Here is a 20,010-nt window from a genome sequence, read left to right as displayed (position 1 = left end):
AGTCCTCCATCATTTTGAGTTTTCAGTATTTTACTGCAGTAATTTTTTTTACTGAGGTATCTTTATCTACTACCTTTAAGCCAACTTTGAATAATCAGGTTGTTACTGTTATACTTATTAACCAATTTACATTTAATTATGAAATTGTTTTTAACAAAGTTTTGTGTGTTCTATTTCCTTTACTTTGTCTATGTGCTCATCCTATACTGAATTTAGGAATACAACTCCCTGTAGTAGATAGAAGGAGACACTATTCAAAACATTAATACCTTAATCTCAGATTAGGAGGTTGGGTTTGAAGCCAGGCAATCATGTTCTGCTGATGGTGATCAAAATCACAACTGTTTTGTTTTGATATCAAAAAAGGTTATAGTATCTAATCTTAGTGACTATGTTAAGCAGTAGATTATATATTAAACCCTTCTTTTAAAAGGAGTGACTTGTACGCATAATATCTGACTTGGATAAAATATTGTCATCACTTTGGGTGTAAGGAATAATTATTGAGCAACTGTCTTGTAAAAACAATAGATGTTTTTGTTACAGGCAAAAGGCAAATAGCTATATGTAGTCTAATTGTGAAGTGCCCTTTGTTTTACATATGTTAGCTGCTTATTGTCTATTAGACTTGGCTGATAAAAGCACATGTAAATTCTGGTTTATTGTTTCTGATTTCAGATAATAATCTTGTGTGAAGCCCAAGAGTACAAAGTTGCGGTTAATGGAAAACATTCTTTGGAGTACAAGCACAGGTTCAGACACCTCGACCAGATCAATGTGCTGAGCATAAATGGAGATATTCGACTGTTGGATGTGAGGAGCTGGTAGACTGGCATCAGAATACCCTCTGTCATGTAGTTTGTTACCCCTGATTGGGTGATAGCGCCCAATGGAGACCCCACTTCCATAGCACTATTTTGCAGGTTCCTAATCGTTAAATAATTTATCATTCATTTTATTTTCTGTATTCCGACAAATTATTAAATTCACTGTTTGTTGAACAGGTTTAAAGGTGGCTCTTGTTAGATCATATTGTTTTTAGAATATTGTACTTTAATGTATTTTGTTGCAAAAACACAAGTGTTTCTTTGGCAGAAGAAACAAATATTAAATTTAAAGAGTGCTATAGAATGGGAGTTCCAGTGGCCCAATCTGCATGAAGGGCTAAGGACGAAAGCAAAAGGGAACAGCAATCGGCCATTATGTAAACAACAGAAAAAGACAAAACATGAGTAGGAGGGGGCTAAGAGGGGACAGATTAAGTTAGGTATGTGAGCTCAGTTTTCTCCTAAAGGTACTAACAAATTACCAGATCCCACTCTTCCCAAATAAAAAACGCTAAAAACAAAAATTAGCAGCATTTTTATATCAATGGTTTAAAACGTGAAATTCAAATAAGGACCTTACGAGAAAAGAGTCAAAATCAGAAGGAATGGTTAAGATTTGTTGACTAGTATTTCATCTTAAATTTTCAAGAGCCTCTTACAATCTCACTGTAATCATTATTAACTATTTAACGACGGAAACCTTCGAATATTTGTTTCAAAATATCTGCCTATTGCCTGTCAGGTAGATAAAGTCGCTTCAGAGTGAAATCCTACCCCATACAAAAAAATATATATTATAATTGTACTGCAGAGAGATAATGTATATTGTCCTCTGACTGTTTCATGGTGGATCTGGTGGATGGAATGTTGTCTGTTCCATCTTCCTTAGTTCTTTTTTTACCTTATCTTATAGCTTTTTACAGCATGCCAAATGATGGATGAGGTGAAAATCAATGTATGTAAATTTTAGCGAAAGATGGTTTTTGAGGAGAGTGTTTGCAGACTAAAAAGGCATGGGCAACCTAGATTGCAGACCAATGGCCGAGACCGTAGGTATTGGAATAAATGTGAAAAGTCCAGATTTTGGATCACAGAGGACTCGAACATGTAGAAAGCCATGCAAATCGTCCCTATCATATATGCAGTATCATCTTAAAGAAAGGGATGCTCTCCCGTCAATCTGAATTTCTAACCAAATCATACAAAGCATGTGCAACAGTAGATTTAGTTTCACTACATGGTGAAATTCAGATTGTCCGGTATTCAAAAGTGTAGTGTCAGAGAGGGTGTGTTTAAGCTGTCTGTAGCCCACTCACCTAGCAACTTAGTCAGAAAGGGTACTTTTGAAATTGGTCACTGATTGCTAAGTGTGAGTGGGTAAAGGTTTAGTTTCTGCAAGTGGGATTTGTTCTATGTTTATTACTGGAAAAATTACATGGTGGGATAAGGGAAAAATGGACTCTGGATTTAATTCCCATAGCAAAAACATAACACAACTTAACTGTGTAGATTTCATTCTAGCAGGAGTCCTCTCTCTCTCGCCGATCCCCACAGAAAGCTGCCCTGCCACTCCGCCACTAGACTAGTACACAATGCAAAAAGGTTTGATCACATTACACTCCTCATTTGCAATCTTTACTTTCCCAACCCGTATCGTGTTCAAACTTTGCACTCCTATTCGCGAGGCTGTAAATGAAAACACTCCTCCTTACCTGGACAAACTTCTGACCATCTCAGGTGGGATTCAGAAGTCTGAAAATTAAGGGTTGACTTCTCCTTGAAGTTTACAAGGTCAAATCAGCCACCATCAGTAAGCAGTCCTTTTCAGGTGGCTGAGGTATTCGTCTAGAACTTGGTACCCATCAACCTGAAAACATTTACTCCACTCCTAGCATTCAGGAAACAACTTACAAATTTATGTGTTCAAACAGTTTCTGACTATTGGCCCCCTCCAGTTGATACTGTTTTTGATAAACAATGTTCCCTTGTTGCTTTATGTTTTCCAGATCAGAACACGTTAACAATTATTCAACCTTCCTATCATTGTCATAATGACTTTCCGTTTCCTCTTATTTCTGGTTATATAAAGAGCTCCGATATCTCTGCCCTGACTGTGCTATATAACTTAAATAGGTAACTAATCAAATAAATTAATAGGCATTGTAAATTAAGCCAGTAGGAGCAAGGCTGATATGAGGATGTACTAAGTTATGACACCAGCTGTATTATTCATTTCAGGAAGCAATTGTCAGACTCGGTGAAGGAGAGGCTTTTAGAGTAGGGATGATGGGCTAATAGTGGATGTTACAGCTCATGGACTCATCTTCCCACCAGGGCAGACATCAGGCTAGTGGCAAGGCACAAACACTGACCTGCTTTTGTGTTCTATCCACAGTGCATCTTTCCTACCAGACTATGTAGCATAACTAATGCTACCAGCAGAGAACCATCCACCAACACAGACATCAGGCTAGTAGTCAGGCACAAACATAGGCTTACCTTTGAATTTTAAGGGCATTACATCTTTTTGCGATTCTGGCTCTGTAGCAGAAATAATTCCAGTGATGGATTATCTACCAGCAGAGAATCATTCACCCGCACACCAGTCTACTAGTGGGAAAGCACAAACATTGACCCATATCTATTTATGCTCTTTTCATTTGGAATGTTTGGGGTTATTGTTTATATTTTCCAGGACAGGAGGACATACCCACATGCCAGCAGCATTCTCAATTTCTGGCACCTTACTCCTAGGTGATGGATTTCTCTGTACATCAGTGCCCTTGAGGTCCTCGAAATCTATATGCAACAATTGCAGGCAAGGGAAGCAGTGATTGCCTGAACAGGTTTCTGCTTCTAAATTACTTTTGGTGGTCCTTCGTTCAAATGAAGCACCACTTGCAATATACACAATACACTTACTCTGTGCTCTAATAACCAGTATACCTGACAATCCTCAGACAATTACAGCATAAACCAGATATCTAGTCTTCAGACTTAGTGAAAGTCCAGAACGTTGCGGAAAAGACGGCTTAGAGAGCCCACAGTACTTGAGAACCATACTATTGGCAGATGTGCAGTATAAAAAGATCATAATATTAGCTTGTTGTGGATATGTTTGTGTAATGAAAAAACGTATTCAGTAAAGTATAATTTTGTGTGGTTCCTGGGAGACCGCACTATGGCTGACAGTCTATTTTGGTAGTTTCTTTGGGGCTAATGATAAAGGAACAGGACAGTGATTTTCTGTAGATCAGGGAAATCTGGTTCATTATTTCTCACCCTGGATAGAGGGAGGCCTTATATACAGTTTTTACTGGCACAATAAGGATAAGAGACTTGGAAAGGATCTGCTTTATGCATATCTATTTGATCCTGGTGAACCCCATTAAATCACCCTGGCTGAAAGAGTCATTTGAGAAATTAGGCGCACTTGTGGTACAAGTGTCTCTGTGCAAGAGAGCTGCCAACAGACTTGCCGGACAATGAACAGTTATATTACTGTTTGAATAATCTTGCTTTGAAATATAATTATAAAAAAGGCTTTAATATCTGAGGACAAAATCCAGATGACCTCCTGTTTCGCACATCACCAGAGTAATTAAATACTTTGGTTTTCATTGGCATGTCCAGGAGTTCTTCTGTCTGGGCACTTCTCTTCTGAATTCTGTTCGCATACTCCTCTACAATTCTGATGTCCTGGTCAAATCACTATTTTATCAACATTATGCACCAAGCCAGGTTCCAGATCTAGCAGGTTTAGATCCATACAAATGATGTCTGTTTGTAGCCTAGAGTCCTTTTCAATCTGTGCTTCTTACCTGTTGATTTTGAGAAAGATAATTGTCTGAAGATGATGTGCCTCTTTAAGATCTTTGATACTGTTCCTCAGCACATTGGTTTATACCAAGAAAGCGAGGTCTAAAGCCTAGGTTCCAATTAATGCTGCTCGCATGTCATTTCGTGCAACAGGAGACAGTGCACAAAATTGAAAAGATCAGAAAGACGAGGGCAATCAAGTATAAAATGACCTGTAACAATCTAAGGAGTGGGCTGAGGGAAATTATTTCTAGACTCAGAAGAATAATTAGCCGATTGAGTGATCTGATAATAAAACATCACATTCTTCAAATTATGACCTCTGTGGAATTATCAGAGGAACTGGTCCCTTTTTTCCGAAATAGGATTGAAATTATGTGTATTTGAAGAGTGCGTTTTCACCAGCAGGGATATCCTGGCGCTGAGCAGGTGTGTGTGCCTAGCCCTGCCTGTGGTAGGTTGGTTAATGGAAAAGCCAGGGCTTCAGCTTCTTGAGGAATCCATTTATTAATACATCCGATACATAGATAGTTCTGTTTTTCCTTGTTGACTCCATAAAACCGTCTCATCATCAACTGCACCTCATACCCTTCCTCAACAATATACATGTCTTCCCTTCTATGTTCGGGATCAGTTCAGATAACTAAACAAGACAACTGCTATTCATCATGCTTAATGGCCATCTGCGAGCTCTGAGGGTTTGATTTCTCATAGATTTGCCTTAAAGCATGTGATAATGTAGTCTTGCACACGAAGGCTGTTCGTGTTATCATCTTACCAAAACCATCTGCATTATATGTAACATAATCAGGCAAAACAAGTCTCTTCAGTTCCTCTTTTCTTTTGTGAAGTCTAACAGTTGGAACATATACATTTTCACGAAGGTCATTTTCAGGTGGAAACTACAAAACACTTGTTATCCTTCAGGTTCACTTAATTTTTCAATCAATCTTTCTGAATGTTTGAATAATTGATTTGAGGAATATTACATGTCTTGTTTTGAGAGACTCAGAATTAAATGTATGTAATAAAACTGCATTCTAGCGACGTAAAATGGAAATTTGAACCTAATGAGAACGTTATATGGTCTGGCATGTCTGAACAAGAAACTTCATGAATAATTCAATATGCATGGTTGCTCAGCTGCCCTTGTGTCTTACAGAAAGTCTTTCTCGTGAAAAAATCCTCACAATAATTCCAAGAGAACTGTTTTCAGCTAATAGATAGAGATATGGGTAAAATATGTTACTCTAACCAAGTGCTTCCTTGCTTAAAAATCCCTACTCAATAATCTAATAAAAACGAAATGTTATTTTCATCTTGGTAAAACAAACAACGGAATAAGAATATAAATATCAACAAACACATATTTAATTTGCACTACAAATTACTTTCATAGGTGATTACTTTCACAGGTGATTGAACGGTACCACACCTACAATTTCAGATTCACTTTTAACAACTACAGAAACTTTGGTACCGTTGCTTGAACATAGGAAACAAATATTGGGAACACACACAGCTTCGGTTCAAATAAGGATATTCCTCGCTGATTGCACTTTTTTTTTAACTCATGCAACATTCCTGTATTTTATTGACAGCTTGCTGAGTACTAAAGTGTATATTAAATAAAAATGTAAAGTTTATCTTATGATTGTTCTTTTATTATCAGATGTTTTTTTCTTCTAAATTGTGAGTATGTATGCGTATGTGTGAACAATTACTCAAATGGAACTGTTATGCTAATTGAGAGTAATTCTTGAATAATAAAAATAATTTTGATTGATAAAATCACACTTTCTTTGTATTTATCTTTCATTGTTTGGTCAATATTTGCAAGGAGCTTGGTCAGCCCAACAAAAATGCCACCGTCTAGAAGAAGATGTAATGCTTTTGCTGTGATATGCCAAAACATTAGGTAAAATCTTTATTGTATAATTTATGTGAAAAATCAATACAAATCATATAAGCCACTATCATTCCCTTCTAGTAATTATACTCAGAAATTGCACTAATACATTCATTAAAATTACTAGAGTTTCCAAAAAGATTTTTCTTCATTAAAATACCTCATACAATGTTATTATTTGATCAACATATTAAAATGTAAATAAAATTTAACTAATCAGTTCATTAATACTACTTTTACATTCAATAAGATAGATTATTTCTACTACGTCAGTAAACAACGTCTACGAATCATCAAAGGTGGCCATTTTAAAATATCTCAGTGCATTATTATATCCTTATAGCCGGCTATTAAAGGCCTGCTGCAGCGTTAAACGCCCGAGCTCTAGGCGAGGGACTTTAAGAAGGCAGCAAGACTTTAATAGCCGGTATAGCCCTGCTACTAAGGGCTATAAGGCTATTAGAACATTCAGCCACTAGAAGGCAGAATGTTCTAACAAATTAAACAAAGGCTTCAGGGAGCGCGAGGGGATTGAAATCCCCTCAGGCTCCCTGAAGCCTTTGTTCACAACCACAAAGAAGAATTGAAATGTTGGAGCTCCGAGCTTATGCCAGCCATTATAAGCCCAGAGCTACTCCATTGTTTTCAATGGAGCTTCCAATGTTCTAATATAGCCTTATAGCCCGCCCCAGCTATTAAAGGCCCGCTCCAGCGTTAAAGGGAGCAGGCCTTTTATAGCCGGTATAGCCCTGCTATGAACGGCTATAAGGCTATTAGAACATTCTGCCACTAGTGGGCAGAATGTTCTAACAAATAAAACAAAGGCGTCTCGGAACCCAAGGGGGTTTAAATCCTCTCGAGCTCCGAGAGGCCTTTGTTCACATCAATAGCTGTGAACAAAAGCAACATTGGAATGTTGCTCTGCGGGCCTCTTCAGGCCCGTTTTAAGCTTGGAGCACTCCATTGTATTAAATGGAGTTCTCCACAATACAATGTTCTAATAAATACTAAAGTCCACAATTAATTGCTTCTGGACATTCTTCAGACGGAGCGCATTTGGCGAGATGAACGTAATCGTACACTCGATTAGTTTATTTGTGTTTCTCGCGAAATAGTAATCCATTGTGTCTTTGAGTGTTCTAATGCCACCTTCCCCATAAAGTCGTTTCAAGTACTTCGTTCTTAAATCTTGTAGACAGGGACACAGGCAAAGGATATGTTATAGAGTAGACATTGAAAAACGCCATTTAGTCATTTGATCATCAAACTTATTCCAGCACCCTTGTACTGCAGTATTGGGATGTTTAGGAGCCTAAAACGTAGAAAAGCCTTTTTACCCACTGGCTTAGGTTAGAGGCAAAACACAATGACCTTTTTCTTTGTCAGGGTTCCATGAGTATTGGGTGAGTGCTTGTACTTTATTGCCATCGCTAATTCTATTATGACCCAGATCCACAACCAGGAAACCATTTCAGGAAGGCATCGTTGGAAGGAAGAGACTCTCCCCTTTCCACGGTTCCTCCCTGAAAACTGGGGCGGCACCACGGCCTCCATTATCCCCACTAGACAGCACAGACAGCACTCACCTGTTTGCTCCTCTGACTCCGGTGGGAATATGTGATGAGGTGCACTGTTGTCACAGATGGGTGGGGGGGTCACTAGCTGAAGCAGAAGCAATTTGCTTCACCCCCTCTCTTTGAAGAAAAAAGGAATTCTCTGGTGCAAGCACCCGTGGATTCTTTCCATGCCTCCCCAGTGCCGGTCCATGGCTGAAAACACACTGGGGGATAGTGCGGCCATCGGCTGCACAAAAGAGGTCAAGGCCTCGTAGTGGCGAAATTAATCATTTGCATAGATTTTACTCAAGTTTATATTCTTGTGTTTTAGCCTATTTGGAGCATACAATCATTAGTTCACCAGCAACAGTGGTGATCTGTATACAAAAGTCATAACTAGTCAAAAGTTGCAGCATTTGAAAACAAACATATTTGAGCCATTTTGAAGAATTTCTCATGATCCGTGAGCTGCAATTTTCAAAAAACATTTTACATTTTCACATGAAGATCATATGACTCCAAATGTTGTTTGTTTCACACCCCATGGTGTATGAATACTTTTTAAGTTCTCAGAGTGGCCAAATAAGTCATTTTCAAAGATTTTACTCATCCTTGTATTTTGGCCTATTAGGAGCATTAGAATGAGTCAACTGTTATTTTAGGTCGAAACGTGAACATCCACATCCACAAGTCATAAATAGTTGAAAGATGCAACATTTGAAAACAATACATTTTAGGCCATGTTGAGGTATTTGTTAAGGTCGAGGTTCAGCGATTTTCATCAAAAATCATGTTTTTGCGTGAACAGAAAATTACTCCAAATGTTCTTTAGTAAATTAATATTTACTAAACTGTATATCAGTTGCACAATTTCTGGCAATGACTTTAACTTTGGTGTCAACTGTTGTAAGTTTTGTAAATCCCCCAAACCCCCCCCCCCTTCTATGAGCTCATGAAGAAAAAAAAGAAAGAAAAAAGGGTTAAAGAACAATAAGTTGCATCGCTCTAAAACATTTACTACTTCATTCACTCCCCTTTATTAACATTCAGTAAATGATAAGCTTCCCAAGTGTGCCTAGATAGGTTATGAGCCCTGTTCCCTTCTAAAACAATTTCAGAGCTTTCAGTTGTGGAGAATATGTGAGGGATGTTATCCTTGCAGAAATGTATTGTACCAAAGGGTCTCAAAACACTTACATTCTTTAATGTTATATCCTAGCATACAGGCTATTCTTTCGATTGTCATAATATTCCATAAGTGTGTTACTATTGTTTAATGTCAAAGGGTCATTCTTTTTCCCTGCGACTGCAATCATAGTTTTGACTGCTCCCAAGCAGTTCCACATTAGTATTTGATCACCTTTAGTCTAGTAGAGTAGGTTCCAGTACTCTCTCCAGCTAATACACAAGAAAAATCTTCCGGTAGAGGGTAAGCCAGGACAACATGTAGCGCAGAGAACACCTCTTTCAAGAAAGATTGAACGTTAGAACAGTTCCACCATGTAGGGACAATTTCTCGACTTTCCTCCGCATTGCCTCCAACATCTAGGTATCACAGTTTATGTAGCTTGGTAGCTAACAGGTACCAATCAAACATCATTGTATAATGTGCCTCTTTACCTAACACATGGCATGTGGCTTAGTTAGAACCATTAGGCACTTGTGAACTCCATTTAAAAAAAATCATCCACTCTGGTTTTTTGTGTACTGTGGGTTGTTGAGCCAAGCATCCAAAAGAAGTTGTTTTAAGGTGATAATTCCCCTTCTAGTTGTCACCTGTCTTATAAGTTTCTCCATAGAGGTATGGTCTTATGTGACAGCTTCTCTAATGGAAGTATATGAAACCCATGAACATTTTATAAGACCTCAAAGTGACCAAATAATGTATGTTCATAGATTTTACTCACACACAAAATCTTCTGTTTTGGTCTATTGAGAAAAATATGCTTAACACAGTTATGGTAGCTTCAACAGTGCTGATTCACATCCAAAAGTCATAAATAGTTGAAGAATTTCTTAAAGTCCGCATTTAGTGATTTTCATCAAAATTCAGAGGTGTTTCCTTGAACAGAATACAGATCTTACTGAACAGCAAGTACCCCCAGGTTCCTGGATCTTCATCATATTGAAACATAATTACCATCTCATTATATACCTCAAGAGCCACGCATGTAAGACCAATGTTAATAAAATTGATCCGGTCATATCTTGTTCTTGTTAGTCAAGGGAGATTCTGGTATTTTACTAATGTTGTCACAACAATATGCATTTGAAGAACATAAGACAAACTTGCAACTTTACTTATTGTCCCAACTGAATTACCACTGGTCTTATAGCCAATAGTTAAAGAAGCACATTTACCTGAGGTATCCTGAAGTCCATTTTAAATGTGTCCCTTCGGCTGCATTGCATTACCATCTCTTGATTTGGTATATAGTTTATTTCACTTAACAATAAATTCAACACAGAATAAACCTTAAACACTGAGCTGTGTTGAACTAATTCAAAATAGCATATGTAGCCTTTATATAATGTTTATTTCAGGGTCCAGAAGGTTACTGTTGGACTTGGCCCTTTTTGCAGGGTCATCTCTGAACTTTTTGCCTTCCTCCACTATTTTTTCTGACCTAATGATGGCTGTTTTATGACTCTGGGCTCTTTACCACTGCTGATCAGTGCTAAAGTGCATATGCTCTCCCTATTGTAATTTGATGTATGGATTATTGATTGCATGAATGGCTGATTTAGTTTACTTGTCAGGCCCTAGTACAGTGCACTGAGTTTGCCCAGGGCTTGTAAACCAAATGCTGCTAGTGGGCTTGCAGCACTGGTTGTGCCACCCACAGAAGCAGCCTATACAAGTGTGTCTCAGGTCTGCAATTGCAGAGCCTGTGTGCAGTTTGGTACTGCCATGCTGACTGAGCAAGTGCACCCACTTGGCAGTCCCTAAACCTTCCTTTGTCTTCATATCAGACACCCCTATGGTACGCCCAAGGGCAGGGTTCATTGTAAGTATAAGATAGGACAAGCCCTGGTGTGTGTGGAATGTCCTAATAGTGAATTACAGCAATTTGCGTTTTTCACTATTGCAAGGCTACCTATTCCCCATAGGCCAGAATGGGCAGTTTGATTATTACATCTTATAATCCTAACTGACTCAGGGAACTAGGTAGAAATTCGAGTTTAGTATGCCTGAACTCAGAATGATAAAATACATCTTTTAGTAAAGTTGGTTTTAACATTCTGTGTTTGAAAATACCACTTTTAGAAAGTAGGTATTTTTTTTTCTAACTATCCAAGCCTGCCTCTGTTAGGTTGTGTATTCCTTGTCTGGAGTTTGAGTGACAGGGGCTGGGGGATTCCAGGAGACAGGGGGAGTCAGCCCAGTGCTGAAAAGAGAGATCTGCATATACATGGGAGGGAGGAGTTGCACCTGGGACCTGAATAGGGCTGTGCCTTCCCTCCACAATGCTGGCTCCACCTCCTGTGGTGCGTCTGATGTCTCTGCCCTGCACTGTGAAAGGAAAGAAGGAGTCATGTAAACAGAGTGCTCCAGGACTGACCAGAACTGGTTTGGACGAGGCAAAGGCCTCTCTGCCTTGAGAGAACAAAGAGAAACTGTGTATAAAAGAGGGGACCCAAACCCCAGAGAATTAGATCACTTTGGACACTGTTTGGACAAGAAGAAGGAACCTTTGCTGAGGAGTGGAACCAGAGAGACTATCCCTAAGCTGAAGTGCTGCTTGGGGGACTAGCCTGCAGTGGTTGCGTGACTGCCAAAAAAAGGAGAGAGGAACTTTGTGTACTTTAGTTCAACTTGTGAAGGATCTCCAAGGGCTTGCTTGGAACAGAGCTTGCCTCCTGCTGAAGTCTCAGGGACTGAAGACGGCTGGAATGCCAGAAACCGGTCCTCGGAAGCTTGTTTCCGGTCCAGGGAAGGCATGGCTTGGCAGTTCGGGCTGGACTGTCCCATGAGGCACAGGGTCAGACTGATTTGCATATAGCCATGTCTGAACTGGGGTGGCAGAGTGGGCTAAAGAACGGTGATGGATTAAACCCAGATCTTTTGACTGGGTGTGAGTGTTTGATTGATTCAGATGCTCTGTCCATCACCACCCCCTTTTGTACCGCTTTTGGCCGCCATAAGTGTGGCAGGGTATGCTCAGACGTGAGTCCCTTGCTCACTTTGCCACTGTATTCAAGCAAGCCGGGCTGAAGACGGCTGGAATGCCAGAAACCGGTCCTCGGAAGCTTGTTTCCGGTCCAGGGAAGGCATGGCTTGGCAGTTCGGGCTGGACTGTCCCATGAGGCACAGGGTCAGACTGATTTGCATATAGCCATGTCTGAACTGGGGTGGCAGAGTGGGCTAAAGAACGGTGATGGATTAAACCCAGATCTTTTGACTGGGTGTGAGTGTTTGATTGATTCAGATGCTCTGTCCATCACCACCCCCTTTTGTACCGCTTTTGGCCGCCATAAGTGTGGCAGGGTATGCTCAGACGTGAGTCCCTTGCTCACTTTGCCACTGTATTCAAGCAAGCCGGGCTGAAGACGGCTGGAATGCCAGAAACCGGTCCTCGGAAGCTTGTTTCCGGTCCAGGGAAGGCATGGCTTGGCAGTTCGGGCTGGACTGTCCCATGAGGCACAGGGTCAGACTGATTTGCATATAGCCATGTCTGAACTGGGGTGGCAGAGTGGGCTAAAGAACGGTGATGGATTAAACCCAGATCTTTTGACTGGGTGTGAGTGTTTGATTGATTCAGATGCTCTGTCCATCACCACCCCCTTTTGTACCGCTTTTGGCCGCCATAAGTGTGGCAGGGTATGCTCAGACGTGAGTCCCTTGCTCACTTTGCCACTGTATTCAAGCAAGCCGGGCTGAAGACGGCTGGAATGCCAGAAACCGGTCGTCGGAAGCTTGTTTCCGGTCCAGGGAAGGCATGGCTTGGCAGTTCGGGCTGGACTGTCCCATGAGGCACAGGGTCAGACTGATTTGCATATAGCCATGTCTGAACTGGGGTGGCAGAGTGGGCTAAAGAACGGTGATGGATTAAACCCAGATCTTTTGACTGGGTGTGAGTGTTTGATTGATTCAGATGCTCTGTCCATCACCACCCCCTTTTGTACCGCTTTTGGCCGCCATAAGTGTGGCAGGGTATGCTCAGACGTGAGTCCCTTGCTCACTTTGCCACTGTATTCAAGCAAGCCGGGCTGAAGACGGCTGGAATGCCAGAAACCGGTCCTCGGAAGCTTGTTTCCGGTCCAGGGAAGGCATGGCTTGGCAGTTCGGGCTGGACTGTCCCATGAGGCACAGGGTCAGACTGATTTGCATATAGCCATGTCTGAACTGGGGTGGCAGAGTGGGCTAAAGAACGGTGATGGATTAAACCCAGATATTTTGACTGGGTGCGAGTGTTTGATTGATTCAGATGCTCTGTCCATCACCACCCCCTTTTGTACCGAAGTCTCAGGGACAACAGACTTCACACACCAGCTCCCCAAGAGTTCTTTTGGAGTGCCTGCAGCTGTGCTGGACTTTTTGAGGACTTGCGTGTCACAAGGAGCTGGAAGTGCGACTCAAGAACAGGAATCGTATCGCTGAACTGCCACTTCACGACACGAAGCGCCTCGCATCGCCGGAGAAGAGGATCGACGTCGCAGCAGACGCCGCTGCACCACCGGTAAGCGTGTCGCAGAAGAATCGTTGGGTCGTCGCAGATCCACTGAAGGGCCTTGCATCACCAGGAGCGGAAGCCCGCCGCATCACTGGAAAGGTTGTCGGAGGGTCTGTGGCGGCTCATCGCTGGAGAAGAGGATCGGCGTCGCATCAGACTTCTCCACATTTCCGAGAAGCGTGTCGCAGGGCCTGTCGCGGCTCATCGCCGGGGAAGAGGATCGATGTCGCAGCAGACGCCGCTGCATCACCAGGAAGATTGTCACAGGGCCTGTCGGGGCTCGCATCATTGTAGAAGCTACTCGCATCGCCGGGGAGAGGATCGATGTCGCAGCAGATACCGCCGCATCTCTGGGAAGCGTGTCGCAGGGCCTGTCGCGGCATGCATCCTGTAAAGCATTTTGCATCACTGGAGAAGAGGATCGACCTCGCCGCATCATCGGGAAGCGTGTCGCATCAAGGAGAAAGCGCCATCCTTGTTTCTTTGCACCACATCTTCAACGCATCACCGTCCTTGCGTGTAAGGGACTACCGCATCACCTTTTCTGCAACACTTTTGTTGCCCTGTCACATCTTAAGGTACGTAAGTTAAGTGTCGCATCCTAAGATCTAAAGAGAACTAAGGGGGGCTTGGCCATGAGGCGGATGAGAGCGGACGCGTGAGCACAGAGCTACGCGCCAAACCCGTCTATTATCCTGCAAAAGGGCAGTGTAAGAAGCCCCCCGATTCCCTGAGGCAACAGTGGAAAGAGCCTATAGACACCGACCGCCGAGACAGCGAGCCCTGCGGCGCTGCGGTTGGGAGGACGGCTAATTGACGGAGGAGCTGGACTGCGGACCTAAGATGGCGGCAGGCGAGCTTGGCGATCCAATTGTTTGAAGCAGCGTCTGAGTCTGCAGTGACTGGCGGGGATCGCCAGAGGAGGAGCACACCACTCGCGGAGATCCAGAGCGAGTGTAGCTGGCGGAATCCAGGGTTTATGGCCCATCTGACGTCTGGCCATCTGGAGACGCGAGCAGCCATGGTGATGTAAAATGCCGGCGCGGGCGGCTTGAAAGAGACTTGTAGCGGCGGAGAACAGAAGTCGCGGGCTGGTCCTGAGGTCCGTGACGCCGCTGAAAGACTGCGATTCCCCAGCCGGGGGGTGGAGGGGTGGATCGTGCAGCGGTGCGTAAAGGAAAGAGCTGATCTGACGGCGGGGGGGCGGGCAGGCCCCACCTCTCCTCGCGTGTGGAACCGGTGGCTGTGTGGGGGCTGGCAGATATAAATTGGCGCAAACAAGAGCGGACTGATTGTGTCGACAGCCGGAACCGCAGCACTGAGGCTGCGGGGGTCGCATCAGCCGCCGGGCTCCACAGTGACTTTGGCTAGAGAGGAGGGGGAGCAGGCATTCGGAGAGGCCGACGGGGGCAGTGAGCTGGAACCTGTGGCGAAGCGGCGGAACGGGCCGCCTGCAGGGGAGCCCAGCTTTGATGTGCAGTGTGACGACCCGGTCGCCGCTGGATAGAGTGGGGCGGTGTGCCTGAAACTGGCCGCAGATGCTAGTGTGGGCAGCGGCGCGGAGGCAGCGCGGGCTGAGGTTTGGAGGCCTGGGGCCACCCCCTGTAACAGAAACGGCCGTCAATTGAAGCTGAGGGCGCCGGAGCAGTGAAACAGCTCTGGAAGGGAGCCGATCTGTGTTGCCACTGATGCAGCGGTGATCAGGAGGTAGGCGGACTGACAGTTCATAGAGATTGCTGGTGGAGTGGAGAATTACTCGAGGAGGGCAAAGATACAGTGAGGGATGCCCACTGGACTGTGAGCTGTAGAAGGCCGAGGCGAATGACGCCACTGGTGGATGGGATTAGCAGGAGTGGTTAGCGCTGTGAGGTCGGAGGCACAACTGGGCCGGCGGAAGTGGCCTGTGGATGGCCCACTCAGAAGCACCAGACAAGAGGCCACGAAAGGGCTTGACAAGAGCGGGGCCCGAACTGGCGCTGAGACCGCTGGCTTGGAGTGGGTCCTCTAATTGGAATGGGACTATTGATGCCTAACTGGAAAGGGGTCTGCTAGGAGGGCCGATATGGCTGTGAGGTAATGTCCGGCCGAACCTGGAGGATGACCAACGGGAACGGCTTGACTGCCAGAGGCACGAAAGGCTGGAAGCCACTGTCCCACGGAGGAGAGCCGATGGACGACCGGATCTTGCGACCTGAGAGGACATGGGAAAGCCAAGAGGGAAGCCTGCGGGAGCACCGCCGGAGCAGGACGATGACACGGTCGCCACAGAGGTGTGAGAGGGTCAGCAACAATGCTCGGAGGGGATGCACCAACAGCAGGTGGATCAAATAATAAAGGCTATCACAGACACCAGAGAGGCCCTGCAGCTGGCCATAGCGCACGTGACACAAGGACTGGGATTACTCCGGGCAGACCATGCCAAATTGGCCGACAGAGTGAAACAAACAGAAGTAGCTGTAGAAGACTGGAACCTGCTCAGAAATCGATGGCAGCACAGATGTCCGATTTTCAAAACAGATTGCGGACATTGGAGCGGAGAACGGAGTATGCAGAAGGTAGGAACTGAAGAAACAACATTCGGGTGGTAGGGCTGCCTGAAGAGACCGAGGGGCCCAATATGGTGGACTATTTGGAGGAGTGGCTGAAGGGGACTGTAGCTCCGGAGGGTCTGTCACCCTTTTTTATGCGGGAGAGGGCCCATAGAGTGCCAGCCAGACCGTTGGCCCCCGGTAGACCGCCCCGGCCGGTGGTGGCTAGGCTGCTCCACTATAAGGACAGAGACCTGCTGTTGAACAAGGCTAGGACTGTGGGCCCCTATACAGTGGGTAACAGTAAGGTGTCATTGTTTCCGAATTATACATTGAAGGTTCAGCAACGCAGGGTCTCGTTTGTAGCCGTCAAGAGAGCACTTCGAGATGAGGGCATTGAATACTCTGACGTTCCCGGCGCACCTGAAAATAAACGTGGATGACAAGATGTTTTTCCATGACAGCCCAGAGGAAGCCTGGGACTGGCCAGAGATGTATAAAGCGGGTATCGGAGACGCAGGGCGAGGTACGAACGTTGGTGCAGAGGGACCTCGACCACGCAGACTACGAAGCAACCGACGACGACAACCGGCGACCCTGAAGCCAACGGAGACACAGACTGAAAAGGAGCGAGCAGGTGCTTTGCAGGCCGTCACGGCTATTTCCCGAGAGGAAGGAGTAGCGTCTCCAGCGGGGACGGAATCGGAGGGGGGTCCTTGGAAGAGGACAATGAATAATCGGATGCCGGAAGCCTGAACTTGCCTCACGTGACAGCTGGGATGGCGGATGAGATTGTAGATGGGTGATGTAAAGACTGGCTGGACATGGGTTGTGAAATAAGCGAGGGGTTGGGTGTGATGTGGAGGTCTGCCATGGAACGGGTGGGGTGGGGACTAGCCCCTGAGGGTAGGGGGGCGAGAGAGAGATGTGGGACACATATGGAGGTAGATGGGACAGCGGATGAGATCGTAGAGAGGTAGGGTAGACTCTGGCTGGACATGAGTTGCGCACTACTTTTAGGAGTGTACCCCCTTACCCTGACTAGAGGAAAGGGACCCTATTTGTTAAAAGTATCTACCTGTGCCAACTTGAGACCTCCACATCTAACAGTTCAATTTATCATATATGCTTAGTAATTGTTAACATACTTAATTCCATTTTTATAAATCTATGTATGTTTTAGTAACTCACTTTAATACTGTTTTTCACAATATAATATACTAAAGACATTTTAAGAATGCTAAGAATTAATGGAATCTTTCTTGTGTTTCAGAGGCAGACAATCCATCACCCAAGAAAACGTCCAACAATTGTATGTCTGCAGCTTTTGGTCCTGTCTTACCCTTTTTTAACATTGAAAGGTTCTCAGAACTCATAGATGTTTTGCAGAATTCTCCACCATCTTGGCAAGTGACTCCAATGTGGCAGTGTCTCCACAAATACCTCAAAAGATTTCTTCCCACATAACATCTGTTCAACGTGCTCCTGTGGATTAGGATTCACTTACCAGAAAGGAAAACAGCTACTAAGTCACATGAGTTACACCTACAACCAAGAAAGTACATCAACAGAAGATGTGAATTGGAAATGTACCAAATATTATTCTAATGCATGCTAATGGAAGATGCTGTTGCAATAAATGTAAGGAAGCAAAACCACCACCCACAATGGAACAGAAATCAAAGTATGGGAGGTATTGCAGGGTGTAAGAGAGGCAAGCACAACCAAAATCCTAAAAGATATAAACCACAATGTCCCCAAACACACCACAGGCCAATTATCAGCTATACCCACTTTAAAACATGTAATTGCATGTACTAAAAAAGCTACCAGAGATACTCCTCCTGCCCCTAGTAGATACCGAGTCATAGAAATACCTGAACATTTAACAATGGCACATAATGAGGAGCCTTTCCTGTTATATGACAACCTGAACAATGATAAACAAATCTTAATATTTTCTACAGTAGATAACTTACTAAAACAAAGCCATTGTCAAAGCTGGATGATGAATGGGGTCTTCAAAATGTGTCCCAAACCATTAACTCAGATATACATGGTGAATATCACAAACCAAATATCCCTTTTATATATACTCTACTACCAAATAAACAAAGCAGCACTCACTATGAACTCTCACACTACATTAAACATAAAACAAATAACTATTACCCACAAAAAATAATCATAGACTTTAAATAAGCCATGATTCAAACCAATTTCAAAATGTACTCCAGCACAGCCTGCATTAAGAGCCTGATTACTATTTGGAGGGTCCGACCCCCCCCCCGAATGCTGCATCCTCTACGTCACTGCTGCACTGGTGATGTACCGCCTACCGTATTACGAGTTGTGGTGTCTGAAACGGTGACCGCGGCAACGTCGGTCGGACCGCAGGGACCGCGGCATTCTACAATGTTGCTGTTGCGTCCAACGGCACCGTCAGGTCTGCAGTCTAGCTGCTGAGTGCATTACAACTACATAGTCATACTTGCGGTCTCCCAGCGGCGGTTAACAAACAGCAGTTACCCATCGGCAGGTGACCGCACCAGTACGTGTGAAAAAAACACACCACAACAAGTGACCATTGGATGCATTTAAAAACTACACAGCTGATGTGCTTTGGCAAATGTACACGCCTGCAAATCATACTATAACACACACCACATCCCTGATCAGCTTCCTTTGCTTCCCAACTGCAGCACAGCAAGACAGCCTTTTTACCAGCTGCCCAGTTTCATCTTCCCATTTAACACTCTTCACCACCTGTAATTTTTGTTTTGCTCCTTTTTACTTCTATAACTTGTTTGTTTTTCATTTATATACTCATTCACATTTTATTTTTGTACCATCCTGGCACAAAAAGCCCACCCTTCACTGAGCAAGATTTGACAGTCATGGTGGATAAAATTATTGGAGTAGAGCCCCAACTTTTCTATTCCCAAGTCCAGCATACTCCTCCCTATAGGAAAATGGAAATGTGGGACAGGATAGTAAACATAGTGAATGTAGTTGGTACTACCCTGCACACACAGGCCAACATTAGGAGGAGGTGAGCTGACCTCAAATTGAAGGTGCGTACCAGGTACAACAACTACCATCTGGAAGCTCAGAGGATTGGCAGTCACCCTCCTTGCGCACCGTTACAATTCTTGCCCTGGGAGTAGGAGGTCTTGGCCATCCTGCAATCTGAGGGCTTGATAGGAATAGAAGTGGAAGTGTACTTTGGTAAGTTACACTTCGGTAACTGGCACAATATCACAATGTCCTGTTTGCTCTCAACTCTGCTTTTGCTATTGAATTCTCGATTTACTTTTTTAACATGCAGTACTTAAAGTATCTGAGATGTTGGTTTGTCTGTGTCAATGTGTATTGTTTCATATAAGATCACATTTATCCAACTCTAGGACATGCCACATGTTGCAATGCTGTCTATAAGCGGATTGCCATCAAAATATCAATCCAGGGCCCATGATATGTTTCAATGTTTAAAAGCATGGTCCACCCTCACTCGTCAAAATCCTCCAAGAAAAGTATCCCCTAGAAATGCTTGTTACTGGATTGTTGGGAACCCCCAAAGGATAACACTAAAATGGATAAAAATTGTGATTTGTTCAGTCTGATACATTTTGTCATCAGTGTATGCCAGCCATGTATTGAGGGTTCCCCTCATATTTCTTTGCGTGAATTTGTACT

The 20,010-nt window shown here is 43.8% G+C and overlaps 1 protein-coding gene across 4 annotated transcripts in view; it reads left to right on the top strand.

Moving 5' to 3' along the window:
- The window catches only part of LGALS8 (galectin 8), a 426,674-nt gene extending 420,237 nt beyond the window's left edge, over nucleotides 1-6,437 (top strand). For all 4 annotated transcript variants that reach the window (XM_078648605.1, XM_078648607.1, XM_078648604.1 and 1 more), the window contains one exon: nucleotides 679-6,437. In XM_078648605.1, the coding sequence (XP_078504731.1) occupies nucleotides 679-828 (150 nt within the window). In that variant the 3' untranslated portion in view covers nucleotides 829-6,437. The remainder of the gene's footprint in view (nucleotides 1-678) is intronic.
- Nucleotides 6,438-20,010: the final 13,573 nt, after the last annotated feature.

This window comes from Lissotriton helveticus, chromosome 6, assembly GCF_964261635.1.
Source record: "Lissotriton helveticus chromosome 6, aLisHel1.1, whole genome shotgun sequence".
Classification (NCBI taxonomy): domain Eukaryota; kingdom Metazoa; phylum Chordata; class Amphibia; order Caudata; family Salamandridae; genus Lissotriton; species Lissotriton helveticus.
The sequence above is the reverse complement of the archived record's forward strand: the minus strand, read 5'-3'. Positions and strand labels throughout refer to the sequence as shown.